The sequence below is a fragment of the Hippopotamus amphibius genome, chromosome 9 (genome assembly GCF_030028045.1).
Source record: "Hippopotamus amphibius kiboko isolate mHipAmp2 chromosome 9, mHipAmp2.hap2, whole genome shotgun sequence".
Classification (NCBI taxonomy): Eukaryota; Metazoa; Chordata; class Mammalia; order Artiodactyla; family Hippopotamidae; genus Hippopotamus; species Hippopotamus amphibius.
In genome coordinates, this window is record NC_080194.1 from 19,032,291 (window position 1) to 19,048,889 (window position 16,599).

The following is a 16,599-nucleotide window of genomic DNA, read 5'->3' on the forward strand; positions in this document are numbered from 1 at the left end:
ACTGTCTAGTGTACAAGGCTCCCACTTTGGGATAGTTGTACATGAAACAGTAGTTTTTTCCTAGGGAGAGTGTGCTGGAGCACACACTGGTACTGTCATAAAGTCGTAATGTAGGATGTATAGGCTTCTTCTCCCTGATGGTCCAAACAATTGGATCTGGTCTCAAACAGAGTCTCTTCTCCCAATTTGTCTGCTTTATTTTACTTTCCTGAAAAAGATGCCTTAACGTGGATGTGGCTAGGATGCAGTGGCTCTAATATGTGTGTTCTCTAGAAAGAAAACCACCAAATGTGGTCGTGGGTGTAGCTTCTGAGATGATTCCAGATAGCAAGTACTCTTGAAAGTACTTAACACCACAAGTATGTAAATCCTAGCTAGCAAGAACGTAGGCTGATCAATGATTCAAGCTACAGCCCAATCAATCTTCCCTTTGGGCTCTGTTTTGTTGGTACATTTCATTTTGAATAGAAATGTCTGTAGGGAAATGCTCACCTTACCATCAAAAGCTGGGTTTTCTAGGTCATTTCTAAAATGTTTTCTTTTGAGCTACTGAGGATAACAGGAAGGATACAAGATGTTAACTGATTCCCTGGATAAAACAACTATTCCCGGAGCTTGGTATAATACTGTGATATGGGGGAAAATGGAGTAGAAATATCTGATGAATAACAGGGCTGAGTTGGGAGTATCTCACAGAGAGTAAGTGCTCACCGGTTCTTATATAATAAAAAGAATTCCTAGTCATGTGTGTGGATGCATCCACACACACCCACACACACACACACCCACCCACACACACACACACCCACACACACACACACACACACACACACGTATGCGCATATACACAAACACAGCACACCCTGGACCTATGTCTACCTGTCCCCAGTTGACAGACTAATTAATTCAACCTTATCAGTTAAGCAACTCTTTATACAACCTGGATTTTCAATTTTGACAATTAAGTTGAGGAAAAAAAAAGGGCAATTTGGTGGCCTCTTACTGATAGTTGGCTCAATATGTCCTCCTTCCTTGGCACGAATTATATCTGTGCTAAAATTCCTGTTCCAAGGAGATTTTGATGGTGATTGATAGAGCCAGCAGAAGTGTGAAAAAAAATGTTCTGTGTGACAGCAGAACTAATCAAGATTCCTCCCCCATCTTTGCTAACACAAATCATTAATGGGATCAATGTGAGACTCCATCCACACTTTCACATGCAAATTACTTGATAATGACAATGAGCTTATCAGAAGACACGCAGTCAAAACTTTTCAAGGGTGGGGAAGGGCCCACAACAAGAATAGGAAACTACTGCCTTGAAGAGTTAAAGAATGAGCAATTTCCTCTCCCCATACACGCTCAACAAATCCCAACTTAATATTTAAAAAACAAGCAGGATTAAATTTAACATGCAGATCAAAGGAAAAAATACCATATCACATGAAAATTTATTGAGTGAAAAAGATTCCTTTTCATTGCATTCTACAACAGATTGTGCTAAGAGTCATTTTGGAAGAATGTGCAGCATTCGGAAGTTGTATCTCATCATGCAGTCACTCAGGAGCTTTTTATCTCAAAGTGCGTGCAGACTTAGACAACTGGAAGCTATTTCAGCTATAACCTAGAGCGATTTCCACACACTGTGCTATGAAAGTGCTTCAGCTTTGTGCAACTTGTCAAGGCTGACTGCATGCACATATATATAGGTATATATATTAGTTATTTGCTTGAAAAGACAATTTAGAATAAGAAAATATATAAGCAGCATTCATGTAATACAGAATTCCTGAGAATAGTGTGTATTATATAAATCTTTGAGAAATAATTTGTATTCATATGAAAACCATGATATAAAACATCTCTCTCAACTAAAGCAGAGTCTTCTAAAAGATATACCATGAGGGGCTGTCAGTATTTCGCTGTCATTAATGATGAAGGCATAGCCAGATTCTACTGCATTGTTTCACAAAAGGAAAATTTCAGATATTTTTTCATTGTTTCTCTATTTTTCCATCGGTTTCAAAAAATATCAGAGAAGGCATTTTCTAAATCAAGGTATTATAATTTTTTTGTTAAAAATGCCTTTCTCTTTTCACATTTCTCTCTCTAGTAATCAATATGATTTTATATAGTTATATAAAAATAACTCAGAAAGCAAAGAATTCTCAAGGGCAGAGCTCTCGTTATTCTTTACTATAAGACAAATGGTCTTTGTCTTGTGCCCCTAATTTAGAAAGGACATCAATGTCAGGTTCATTTATGTCTTCAACAGGCATGGAGAGCATTTACCCTCAGACATGTATATATACATTTAACTAACAACAGAAAAGGAAATGCACATGCTACAAAAATGGAGGTGTTTAAAGCTCATTTGTGCAGTTAGTAGGATTAGTTGCTATGAATAAGCAGGTGGCAGAAACAAAACCTCTCTGGAATCTGTATGGAAGAGCCCATTGTGGCAAGGAAATGGGAGGGAAATTTAGAGTCTGAGGATCTTCCCCTTGGTCAGAATCAGAGGGCAAATAGGGAAGGGAATATTTTTGACAAAAAACAATCAGCCAACCAACAGCTATAATCTGTCAGCTTTTCCCTGGAGAGAAAGAAGGAAAAGTCAAACAAGTTTTTCAGTGTTAAAATTATAAAAATAGTTTTCTAGTTAAGAGAAACTTTATACTTTTCTTGCTAGAGAAACTCTTGCATATATACAAAGCAGTTTTATTTCCATTGGGTTTAATCTGGTCTTTATAAATTTTGGAAATAACTGTACTTTGTTAAATTGCACCAAAAAAATCACATATTTGTATGAATGTGCGATTATGTATTTCTCATCCCATTCCCAGGGGAAGAAAACTGAGATTAGCTTTATTTTGCAAGAAAAAGTCTCTTGATTTCTACCATATATTTTCTTAATTCAACTCTTCTCTTCTTTCCCATCCTGCCCCCATAGTTTGTGCCTCCACCAGACTTTCTTTAGTTGAATGTGTCATCATTCCTACAACATCAGTCTGTGAACATTCACACTTACAAAGTTCAGAGAAATAGCAACTCTACAACAAAGCAAAAACGATGTCTTTCACAATTAATTTGACTTTGTTTCTAGTGAGTTTTCAAAAATAAATCAAATCAGTCTATCAAAGAAATAACAACTGCAAACTCCCTTCAGTGATGAAAAGAAAGTAAAACTCAAAAAAATGTGTGGTTTTTACAAATAATATAAATTTATATCCATGCATTGTTTTCATCAGCTCATGAGCAAGAGTGCACATTGTTGGAGAAGCTTAAGTGTTGCAAAGCATCTGGCTTCTGTTTTCCTGAATAAACAAGCCACAACAGCATACCGTGTAACTGGTCTCAGAGCTGTAATGAATTGTAACTTGCATTCCATATTGTCAAGGTGCAAAGGTACAAGGAAAACCAATGTATTTACAGCATTTCAAGTTATTCTATGAGAGTTGTAATAAATCAGGGAAGCAGAAATTAAATATACTATAAAACAGCCTTCCACAGTAAAATATGGATCTGTTATGTTCTAAATGATAGGAGAATAAGCATCCATATTTTATAATTATGTGGCTCTACTGGCATTTAGCAAAAAAAAAAAAAAAAAAGGCAGTGAAACTGAATCTACCAGTGATAAAACAGATCTGAATGTAGCCAATGCAATAGAATATTATTTCAATAAATGATATTCTTTTTAGAGTCTTAGATTTTTGGTTTGACTACTAAAGGTGATGTGCAACTCTTCAACTGCATAGTCAGTGTAAAGCAGCATAAATCCCCTGTGGCACAGACCCAAAATCTCAGCAAGAAACAAGGGAAATTCCTAAAAAACTGTAAGTTGAAGGGACACGGAGTTCTGGCAGCAAAGGCAATAATTGATTTGTCATTTCTTGTAAGTATCTCAACTCAACCTAAGGTTCCAAAGTCAGATTAGTATGTGGGTTTAGACCACATGATACTTTGTCATGCCTGGCTTGTGTACATTTATATGGAAATCTTTCTCTAGAAACCTCACCATCACCCTTCCTATTACATTGCAGCTGATGGAAGATGGAGGTTTCCAAACACACAGCTCCCTGAGGCTGGTTCTGAGAATTAGATCTTGGCTTCCTGCAATGTCAATCTAACCATTTTTTAAGGTTATGAGTCTTTTTTTTTTCTCCCCTAGAAGCCTGGATATTTCAAATCCCAGAGATGGCTGTGTTGCATTTCCAAGTAACATATTATATATATGGTTTGCCAGGTATGCCTTCCTCCTAGATCCCGCCTAGAATTTGAAGTTGCCATCATGCCCACTAATGGTATTGCCCCTGCTGGGCAACAGGTATCAACTAAGGCCATTCATGGTGAACAGGATGACCACTTTTTCTCCGCTGTTGTTGCAAATGTTCTAATTCAGCCTCATACATCATTTCTTGGACTAAGTACTTCTCCCGTCGTATTCGGTCATATAGGTTCTTTGGTACATCTGGAATCAGGTATGCGATGAATGACTTGATCCCAAAAACAAGGTGCTGAAAATGTAAGAGGAGAAAGTACATTGTCAACAATTCTGAAATGCTAATTATAAAATAGGTCATGAACAATGTTGTATTTGCTTTAAAATCAAGCACCAGAACTCAGGATGTACCATCTAGAATATTCACATTTTCAAAATTATATTGGAAATACAATTATTGCCTTCCATCATATCAGTATTTCACAAAGACATGTTGATGTCACCTTATAAACATTGAATGAATCTGAAATTCATACCTATAAAATCCTTATATATTATGCAATACTGTTTTTTTTATCTTTATTGGAGTATAACTGCTTTCAGTATTGTGTCAGTTTCTGCTGCACAACAAAGTGAAAGAGCCACGTGTATGCATATAGCCCCATATCCCCTCCCTCTTGAGCCTCCCTCCCAACCTCCCTATCCCACCCATTTAGATATGCATTGTTATACACAAATAAGAAAGATCACATCTAGGAAGAACCTGTGTTTGATAGAATATAACACACAGTGTACAAACCACAGAATATGGTCTGCCTGTGATGTTGGATTTGGACACAACCCCCAGTGTATACATTTTTCAGAATTTCTACTTTATTAAAATCATATATTATAACTGCTCTAAAATATCTCTATAATTATTTATCCTATGCTAAAAACACATTAGATTAAAAAATAAACTGATAAAAGTATTGCAATAAAAAAAGGCAGGAGCAAAAATCAAAAGGTAACATGCCTGTGGTTAAAAGTACAGATGCTGACTGAGACTGCCTATGTTTGAACCCTACTCCGACACTTATTACTTGTGTAACCTTATGCAAATCACCTATGTCCTCTTATATCTCAGCTCTAAAATGATGCTAATAATAGTGTCTCTTAAAGGTATGTATAAGAATTAAATGAGTAAAGATATGTGAAGAGCTCAAAGGAATGCTTGGCATAGTATAAACACTACTGAAATAGTACCTCCAACTATTATAAATGCATCCTTTTTCTTTTCCCATGAAGAGTGGTCTTTTAATGCCTCATAAAAGAAGAAAAATCTGATGGATGGAGTTAGGATGATCTGTAGAAAAGAACCCATTCATGTAAAGGACTTTGTGAAAATAGTCTCTATGTGGAAAGGAAGAAGGCACTTTTAACTGGGCTTGCTATATGTGTCCCGGGAAACTGCACTGAATAGCAGATCATAGAAAAGTATGTCATATTTTCCTATAGAGAAGCAGATCAAGAGTTTCTTTCTTGACCAAATATTTGATATTCACAGAAGTATCCAGCAATGTGATTCAAGAGTTCAGAAATAAAAATGAAAAACATTTGTTACAATTTAAATTAGTAAGAAGGAATATACTCCAAGTCCTATATGATGGTAATAAATGAACCTATAAACTGATTCACAGAGACAGTCTGATATGCAAGGGTGGCTTAATATTAAAAAGGAAATCTACTTTTTAAAAAAGCTAGAGCTTAATACCCATTTATCAAGACACTCTCATAACCAGTAACAGATGACCATTTTCTTGAAGTGATAGAGTTTATCTTAAACAAAAAAACCTATAGCAGATATCATACTTAAAGAAAAAAATCAGAAATATCTCCATTGAAGTTGGAAACAAGACAAGGTTGTTCACACCTCTGCTATTCAACACCATATTGAAATTTCCAGCGACACAGTAAGGCGAACAAAAGCAACAAAGCATAAACTTTGGAAGTGAACATACAAAATTGTCGTTACTTGCAACTGGTATTATCATTTGAAAAGATAATCCAACAGATGTAACAGACAGAACACTAGATCCAGCAAGAGACTTAAACAAGGAGGCATGCTCATCTTAGACTATGTATTCCAGCAAAAATCAAGCAAATCATATAATGAAGGTTAAGCCAGTATTCATAGCAGCAGTAAAATATCGTATTTCTAGAAATAAAAACAAATAAGCAGGGGAATATTTAAAAATCTATTAAAGGACATAAGAATGACTTGAATAAATTCCACATTCACTAATGAAACAGCACAGATTTAGTAAATAAGTCAAAATTTGATTTCTACAAATGTAATTCTAATCAAAGTCTTTGCTCAATATTTGGGGGAACCTGAAAAATGGCTTCTAAAATATTTATGAGTGATTAAAAACTCCAAATAGCCAATATAATTTTTTTAAAATAAGAGCTAGTGTGGGATAAATTGGGAGATTGGGATTGCCATATATACATTACTAATAAGAAAAAAATATCAAATTTTACACTTTAAAAAAGAAAGCTAGTGTGGCAAGGGTAGATGGTCACTTGGCTTTATCAGATATGACATATTTAAATATTTAAATATTACATTTAAATAGGGCAATAATGATCCAGGAACAGACAAATGGAGTGATAAGGCAGAATATCTAGGCCAGAGATACACCCATGATTACAAAGGAACTTGGAATATTATAGAGATGAATTTACAAATCAGTGGATAGACAACAGATTATTTAGTAAATAGCAGTACAGAAATTATTTCATTACATGGAGAATAAAAAAATAACCCTTTCCCTCAGACCCTATAAAAACTCCAGGTAGTAAAGACATGTGCCAGGTAAGACTATAAAGTTAATACCAAAAAATGTAGAATATCTTTTTGAAATGGAGATAAGGAAAATGGCCTAAACAAGCTACACAAAATAAGCACAAACCATAAGAGGAAAATAATGATGCACCTGACTACATCAAAATTGAACACTATCTGTTTACAGATAAAATTAATGTTATGGACAAGGAAAAGGTGTCTGCTATGTATATAACTGGTGAAGATTAATATACAGAATATATAAGGAAATTGTAAAATTTGGTAACTCAACCAAAAATGGATAAAGGTTATAAATATACAAAAAAAAAAAAAGTAGCCCAAATGTCTTTCCAGTCCTAAAAGTGATGGTCGGTGTCACTAACAAACAAAAAAATTAAAGTAAAGCATTACCTTAGTCTTCTACAACTGCAAAATATTAGAAGTTCAGATACTATGAACATCTGGTGAAAATCCAAGAGAACTTTGAAGAGCAATCTGTCAGTATTACATGAAACCAAGTATGCATATAAACGAACACTTCCACACCTGAGTAAAATACTCCTAAAAAACCCTTAAATATATTTACAAGGTAACATGTCCAAGATTTGTAATAAAAGAGTTATTGAGGTAGAGAGAATTATTGTAGGTCTCAGTGCCTATCCTTAGTGGAATATGGTATTTAATTCTGATGAAATATCATAAGTAGACAAAAGAAATTATAGATCTCATGAATAGATTTCTCTCTAGATCTGAGAAAGTGTAATGGGTAAGAGAGAATAATGAATTATTACATAATACCATTGAAGTCATTTTGAAAAAGAATACTTAAAATAATACTACATATATATACATACATACACACATATATATTTGTAAACAAACATATATTCAAATAAACATGTGGAAAATCTTCCATGGAAGAAAAGAGAGTGGGTGTTTTTGGAGTGGGTGGGTAACAGGGAATGAAGAGAGAGAGAGAAAAAAAAAAGAAGGAATCAAAAGAAGGAATCACTGGTCTTATGGACCCATGATGGTAAGTTGCTATTAATTGAGGCATTTGATTAAGTTCTTCACTGTATCAGGCTGGTTATATTTTAAGCAAGGCAATAATACTGTAGCTTCTCTAAAATTTCTTCACAGGACTACAATCTAAAATTATAGTGTGATCCTAATCATCAAAATCTGTGCACTTTTATAAAAGTGTTCTCAGGCATAATTTATTGAATTATACAATGTTGCTTGTATAAATACACATGATCAACTATAATTATAGTTGATTGTTCAGAAAATAAGTTTCTCCATCCTGATGAATAAACATGGGTTCTTTTGTTAGATGATGAAAATCATCCTTTCCTTTTTAAATTTGGTTACTAGGAGGCACAAAACTAAGTTGAAATATAATTGATTTACAGTGTTTTGTTAGTTTCAGGTGTAAAGCATAGTGATTCAGTTATACATACATATATATTTTTTCATATTCTTTTCCCTTCTAGGTTATTGCAAAATATCGAGTATAGTTCCCTGTGCTATACAGTAGGTTCTTTTTATCTATTTTATATATAGTAGTGTGTATATGGTAATCCCAATCTCCCAATTTATCCCCTGCTTTCCCCTTTGGTAACCATAACTTTGCCTTTTTTTTTTAAGCTCTTTATTGGAATATAATTGCTTTACACTCTTGTAACAGTGTTTGAGATACACCAAAGTGAATCAGCTATATTTATACATATATCCCCATATCCCCTCCCTCCCATGACTCCCTCCCACCCTCCCTGTCCTGGCCCTCTAAGGCATCACCCATCATCGAGTTGATCTCCCTTTGTTATACAGTAACTTTCCACTAGTTATTTTACAATTGGTAGTGTATATATGTCTATGCTACTCTCTCACTTCGTCCCTGCTTCCCCTTCACCGTCCACCCCTGCCAACACCGTGTCCTCCAGTCCACTCTCTGCATCTGCATCTTTATTCTTAACCTATCACTGGATTCATCAGTACCATTTTTTTAGGTTCCATATATATGAGTTAGCATACAGTATTTATTTTTCTCTTTCTGGCTTCGCTCTGTATGACAGACTCTAGGTCTATCCACCTCATTACGTATAGCTCCATTTCATTCCTTTTTATGGCTGAGTAATATTCCACTGTATATGTGTGCCACATCTTCTTTATCTATTCATCTGCTGATGGGCATTTAGGTGCTTCCATGTCCTGGCTATTGTATATAGTGCTGCAATGAACATTATGGTACATGTTTGTTTTGGGATTATGGTTTTCTCTGGGTATATGCCCAGTAGTGGGATTACTGGATCATATGGTAGTTCCATTTTTAGTTTTTTAAGGAACCTCCAAACTGTTTTCCATAGTGGCTGTACCAACTTACATTCCCACCAACAGTGCAGGAGAGTTCCCTTTTCTCCACACCCTCTCCAACATTTATTGTTTCTAGATTTTGTGATGATGGCCATTCTGACCGGTGTGAGGTGATACTTCATTATGGCTTTGACTTGCATTTCTCTAATGATTAGTGATGTTGAGCATCTTTTCATGTGTTTGTTAGCCATCTGCATGTCTTCTTTGGAGAAATGTCTATTTAGGTCTTTCACCCATTTGTGGATTGGGTTATTTGCTTTTTTGGTATTAAGCTGCATGAGCTGCTTGTATATTTTGAAAATTAGTCTGTGTCAGATGCTTCATTGGCAAGTATTTTCTCTCATTCTGGGGGTCGTCTTCTTGACTTGTTTATGGTTTCTTTCGCTGTGCAAAAGCTTTTAAGTTTCATGAGGTCCCATTTGTTTATTTTTGATTTTATTTCCATGATTCTAGGAGGTGGGTCAAAAAGGATCTTGCTTTGATGTATGTCATGGAGTGTTCTGCCTATGTTTTCCTCTAGGAGTTTTATACTATCTGCCCTTACATTTAGGTCTTTTATCCATTTTGAGTTTATGTTTGTGTATGGTGTTAGGAAGTGTTCTAATTTCATTCTTTCACATGTTGCTGTCCAATTTTCCCAGCACCACTTATTGAAGAGGCTTTTTTCCATTGTATATTCTTGCCTCCTTTGTCAAAGATAAGGTGCCAATATGTGCTTGGGTTTACGTTCCCTCTAAGAATAGGAACAAACCAAGGTGTCCACTCTCACCCTTATTATTCAACATAGTTTTGGAAGTATTAGCCACAGTGATCAGAGAAGAAAATGAAATAAAAGGAATCCAAATTGGAAAAGAAGCAAAATTGTCACTCTTTGCAGATGACATGATATTACACATAGAAAACCCTAAAGACTCTACCAGAAAACTGCTAGCACTAATCAATGAATTTAGTAAAGTAGCAGGATACAAAATTAATGCACAGAAATAACTTTGTCTTTTAATTCCATGAGTCTGTTTCTGTTTTATAAATAAGTTTATTTGTATCATTTATTTAGATTCCACATATAAGTGATATCACATGATATTTGCCTTTCTCTGTCTGGCTTACTTCACTTAGTACGATAATCTCTAGGTCCACCCATGGACCTAGAGATTAGCCTAGTTTTCTGATATAAATACTCTTTAACTTACATTATTCAGCTCTTGCTTTTTTGCACTTGCCGTAGTGGTTTCATTGTACCTGAACCTTTTACAGGGACATATTCATGTCCTGTTTTGGAAGTCAGTGAGAAACTGATTTCAAAATGGCAGTTAATATATCAACCAGAAAAGTGTTTACCTATAGTAATTTTATCAGCCTGTGACTAACCTCAAACACAATAATGAAGGCCAATCTAGCAGCGAGGATATGCCAGTATTGTAGGGTGAATTCATAGGGCTTGGAACTCCAAGGAGGCCCTCTGTAATCTCGGTACCTAAAATCCACAAAAACAAAGAATTTGAAGAATAAAGACCTACATGAGGAGGCCTCAAATGTTCTTAATTTGCCAAAACTCCAAAATGACAGTTTAAATGGGCTCATTTACATATTGAGGGGAGGAGATGGAATGGTGAAAGCAAAAAGAAAAGATAAGTAAGTACCTGCAATAGCCAGATTTTCCCATGCCAAGCTCACTCAGGTCAAAGAAGGATAGGCTATTGTTGACATATCCTGTTAAACAACTGGGAGAAAAGGAAAGAAAGCATCGTGTGATTCAGAGATTCACAAATTTCTAGTCCAATTCCTTCATTACAAGTGATAGGATTTAATAAGTGCCATTATGCCTTTCATTCTAATTATAAACTCCTAGCAACTCAGCTCTCTGACTCTACTCTCTGACTCCCATTACATCTGTGATTACACCTTAATGAGACAGACTCTTGCCTGCCATTTCCCTCCAATAGTTTCTATCTTGCCCTGTCATTTGGCTTATATGTTATTGTTTACTCTTCACTAAGCATTGTGGTAATGACTCCTATGCACTGAAACTGCATAAATATATTTATATATATATATATATATATATATATATATATACATGTAACACGATTTGGGTAATTATAATCAAGCAGCCAATTGAACATGTTTATTTGTAATTTATTAACTTATTCAATATATATTTACGAAGGATCAATAATTTGTTAGAAAAATTCTAGATACTTGGTATTCAACAGTAAACAAAACTGGCAAAATTCCCTACTCTGGTGGTTAGGTATTAAATTGTGTTCAGAGTTAACTTTTGCAATAGTCTTAGAACATGTATATTATTATCTCTACCATATGGATTAAATAACTAAGATTTACAGAGACTAAATTACATTCTGTAGGCCTATAATTCTCAAAATTTCTGGTCTCAGATACCCTTTACATTTAAAAATGTTGTTGAGGATCTCAAGGAGCTTTTTGCATAGGGGTATACTTATTGATATTTACCACATTAGAAATTGAAACAGACATTTAGAAAATATTTATGTTCATTCATTTAAAATAATTATCACATGCATTCAAATAATATAACACATTTGAAAAATTAGTTATATACTCCAAAAGAAAAAAATGTAGTGAGAATGATACTGATTTACATGTTTGCAAATACCTTAACATCTGCCTCAATAGAAGACAGCTAGATATTCAGACCTGCATTAAATCCATTGACGTATGTTGTTTTGGTTGAAGGGTAAGTAGAAACTCTGGCCCCATGTAGGTAAGTAGTTGGAGAAGGAAGACTATTTTAATATCATTTCAGATAAATGTCAATATTTTTCTTTGATATTACACCAAAGCTCTACCTGTAGTCATTTCTTAAAGTTTAGTTGCAAGGTGGAATCTTAAAGTATTAATGAACTTTCATATGGATTGTTATGTATGGATTTTGCATTAAAATCCATAGGTCTACCTTGTACTTTGAATTCATCATTTATCCATGCATGATTTTATATCATCAAATTGGGGCCATTTGGAGAACATGTGTTCCCTGAATTATGCAGATCTTCCAAATGTTGTTACATTTTTTTTACTATAGACCATGAAAAAGCACAATTGTTAACATCATCACTGACTTTTATCAGACAAAGAAAAAAACCTATAAGTACTGGGAACCTTTCAAGCACAGCAAATATCATCAATTATTTTCCTTAAAATGACAAACAAGTTTTGTGCGTGTTATAAAAGAATGTTTGCTAAATACCGAAGCCTGAACACTTATAGTTTGTCTGGCAATTATTATTTCATGTTTAAAAAAAAGTTTGTTTACTTTGCAACTCCAACAATCAGACAAACACTTATCTTTGACATGCCCATCACACTTTAGGATTCAGCAGAAGTGCTTTATGTGCACTTTGCATTTTGTCAAATAGAATATTGAAAAGACATTCATTCAAGGGTGGAGATTTGAAAAAAATTAATAATTATTCCTGCTTCGTCAAAGACATTCTGAAATTTCTTACTGGCATTTTAAAAATGGTGACTGTAGAGCAGTGAGAAATACAATCATTACCATACTTTTTGGTGTCACTGCTGTGAGTGATGCAAAGCCACCAGAAAATTTTATCCCATCACTGCTTTTGTACCATCTGTGCAGACATCAGTGTGGTGAAAAAAGCAAATAGTATCTTAGTATTATTATGAAAACAGTATTGACCTCATGGACCTTGAATGTAGGCCACAGGCTGAGAACCACTGCCCAGAATATAGAGCTGTTAGAGCCTGGATTTAAGTGCCCATTTACCTTATTCTAAACACCAAATTTTAATTACTGGGTCATGCTGACCTCAACTTCACTCCCCTCCCTGGCCATCCTAGGCCTCATAATTTATCATTTCACTGCTCTCTTGTCAATATCCTCTCCATTGCTACCTTGTCTTTTTGCCCCCTTGCTCTGAAAATTTCAAATCTGAATGAATTTATTCCAATTTAGCTGCTAAGCATACCTGGAGAAATTAAATACCAGGAAGCCTCTATGAATGTGTGGTTTCAACATCACAGAAGTCCTCCACATCTCTTCTTGAAATGATTCTATATCCCTATTTACTACTAATGGAGAAGAGGTCAGGTGCTATCTACATGAAAAGTCAGGACCTGGAATGTAAAGAGCCGATGCCCAGCCAATCTCAGTTTCACCTGCCACTAGGTGGCAGTAAAGACACTAACAAATAACGTCTATAAGGAAGAGGACCGCCAAGAGTGCCTACATATTTTAAACCCTTAAAATCTGCTTCTAGATCATTTTGAATTAAGGAAAAGGGGATTTTTTTGATTTTTCACTATTAATGCTAAAACCAGTGTATATATGTTTAGTGTTTTACAGTTCATAAAATGTTACCTCAGGCACCATTTCAAACCAGGGCTCTGCCTGTTGGGGCATATGTCCTGCATCTAGATAAGATGTATGGCCAAGGTTGCTCCTGAAGGAAGGAGGAGAGGCAGCTTCTCCTATCACTACTATCTCCCATCACTACTTCCACACCTAAGGCTAATCTCCAGCTAAAAACTCCAGTTTCTCTCTGTCCCCAAGTCCAGTGCTCCCTTGCATTCTTCCCTTATACGAGTTTTCAAGAAGAAAAGACCTGAAAAATCCATATTCCCTAAGGCAGTGGTTCTAAACTGTGTGATTTTGTCCCCCAGGGACCATTTGGCAATGTCTGGAGACTTTTCTGGCTGTCACAACTTGGGGAGCAGGGAGGTTGCCCTTGGTATCCACTGTAGAGGCCAAGGATGCTGCTAAACATCCTACGATGAACAGGACACCCTCTCCTCCTCAAAAATAGAATTATCTGGTCTACAACATCAATAATAGTGCAGAGGTTAAGAAACCCTGTTCTCAAGTGTTGATTTAAATTTTAACAAAAAAGTAAAAGGAGACAGATCTAGGGTATCATTTTCTGTATGCTTAAAATCTCTAGCAGTAAATTTCTTTAGAAAAACCTCTAGTCATATAGCTGACAGTTTCTTCGTATTCTGTATCTCCCCACAAACTAGCCTAATTTCCTTCAGTAATTTGATTAACTAGTATGGGCCTCAATTTCCCCATCTATATAGACAGAACATTGCATTGGATTATTTCTAAGGTCTCTTCTAGTTCTAAACCTGACTTCTAAATACATTAAAATGTTTTTAACATTTTAATATCAGTGATGCATTTACACAGAAAATCACAGGGATACTCTAAAACTATTTGCTGTAAAAAACTCTGTTGCCCTTTTTATCCCACTTGATTTCATCTAATAAACACACAAATGCAATGATCAGAAACAGTACCCTTAATGGTCACAGAACAAAACTTCCCAATAAGTTCCCATTTTAATTACAAGCATAAAATGCGTAAAGTTCAACCTTACCTTTCACTATATCCAAAATGACTTGCACAAGGGCCATATTTGTACTCATAGACAAAACGCGGGATGTAATCAGATGTAATAGCAATTACAAACGCGTTGGTGATCACAGCCAATATACCAATTCCTTCAAGAATTCCATACCAGATACCTAGTAGGAGAAAGATTAAAGATAGTGAGTAAAAAGAAAAAAGACTAAATTAAAAATTAATGGACGCAGTTCTGTCCATTATTTACTTTCCTTGGATAGTATGCATCTGACTACAGATATTACAGCTATTGAATATTTTTCCATAGAGGGGAGGCAGACCCCATCTAGAGAGATGTGAAAATTAAAATATTGTTAGGAATTGGCTTATGCCTGTACCAATGAGATATGGCACAGCTGCTTAAGAGTCTTCAAAGCCGATGTATAGAATTTGATGAGGTACTAAAACCAGTAAAAATAAAGTTCTACATTGTTGTGTGAACTCTGACTTATCTGTATTCACTATGGGTTTTGCCTTTATTTTTGTCAACTACCTTTTTAGTGTAAAAATACGAAAAAGTAAAACTAGTTTAGTGTCAAGACCTGGAAATCACTAGTTGACATTTTCTATTTTTTAAGAGGCCAAGCTGACATCATACAGATACACAAAAAAGCTTTTGAAATTGTATACAGTATCAACAGACTATTGATTACGGTCAAAACTGATGTTTCATATAGGATTAAAGTTAACCTTAAACAAGAATGATATGAAAAAATAAGTCCTGGAAAGGTATATAAGAAATCTTCAGTTACAAACAAGGTTATGAAATAGCATGTTCAGTATGAACTTACTCTCAACTAAGAGTTATAAGTAAACTTACTCTCATTTCATTCTTTTGTTAATGAAATCAGTTTTGTTATGGTTGGAAAGAAGCTCCAGAAATAGAAACCCAATAGTGTATAGTAAGATCAAGCCATCACTTGACCTTAGCAATGCAAAAACCATATAGCTGCTGAATCTTACCTATGTCAGTTGCTCGGGCTGGCAAAGGCCTCCGCCACTGAGTGACAAATTTGTATGCATCCAGCCTGATTTCAATGATATTGTTTAACAAAGCCAAAAGAGGGGCCAGAGGAAAAGCCGCAACAAAGATGGTGGTAAAACCAAATTGCAAAACTGTAAAGGGAGAGGGTTAGAAAATCAGTAATATATCAGTATCATTTATTGAGTGCTTCCTTTGTGACATATTAGGCGTCTTTACACAGATTGCCTTTAATCCTTTCAACATCCCTACAAGGTAAGTATGCTTACCCCACTTTACAGTTGAGAAAACTGTAGCTCATACATGTTAAGTAAACTGGCTAAAGGGTAGATAGCTAAAAAATGTTAAAACCTGCATTCAAACTCAGATCTCAATAGATTGAAAGTCTATGAGCCTTTCACATCTATGCCATGCACCATGAAGGAAGAAAAACGTCAGAGAAGGACTTGAAGAAAAATGCTTAATCCTAGAAGGGAAGCAAGAGACCTAATCTTATTGTCTCTTTTTATAGATGTGAAAACTGAGGGCTAGAGAACAAAAGCAAATGTCGAAACAACACACAGTGATCTTAACAGTTGGAATGGGAACCTTTATTTTCATAATATAAATCAGTAAGCTTCTTGAAGAAGCCTAGACTCAGACTGGCTCTATGCAATGGTTTATTGTGAGAATGAATTATTGCTTTATTGGGGTGGGCTGATACATTTCTTAACACAGCAATGGGTTTTGCTTTATTTTGTTCCTTTAAAATATTTGCTCAAAAGGTGGTGCTTTCATTTTAGTCGAATGTTATG

The 16,599-nt window shown here is 35.1% G+C and overlaps 1 protein-coding gene across 2 annotated transcripts in view; it reads right to left on the bottom strand.

The window, feature by feature from the left end:
• Positions 1 to 4,264: 4,264 nt before the first annotated feature.
• Positions 4,265 to 16,599, bottom strand: part of ANO3 (anoctamin 3) — a 451,354-nt gene continuing 439,019 nt past the window's right edge. For both annotated transcript variants that reach the window (XM_057749054.1, XM_057749055.1), the window contains 5 exons: positions 15,787 to 15,939; positions 14,798 to 14,945; positions 11,063 to 11,143; positions 10,791 to 10,896; positions 4,265 to 4,517 (listed from right to left, as the gene is read on the bottom strand). In XM_057749054.1, the coding sequence (XP_057605037.1) occupies positions 4,335 to 4,517; positions 10,791 to 10,896; positions 11,063 to 11,143; positions 14,798 to 14,945; positions 15,787 to 15,939 (671 nt within the window). In that variant the 3' untranslated portion in view covers positions 4,265 to 4,334. The remainder of the gene's footprint in view (positions 4,518 to 10,790; positions 10,897 to 11,062; positions 11,144 to 14,797; positions 14,946 to 15,786; positions 15,940 to 16,599) is intronic.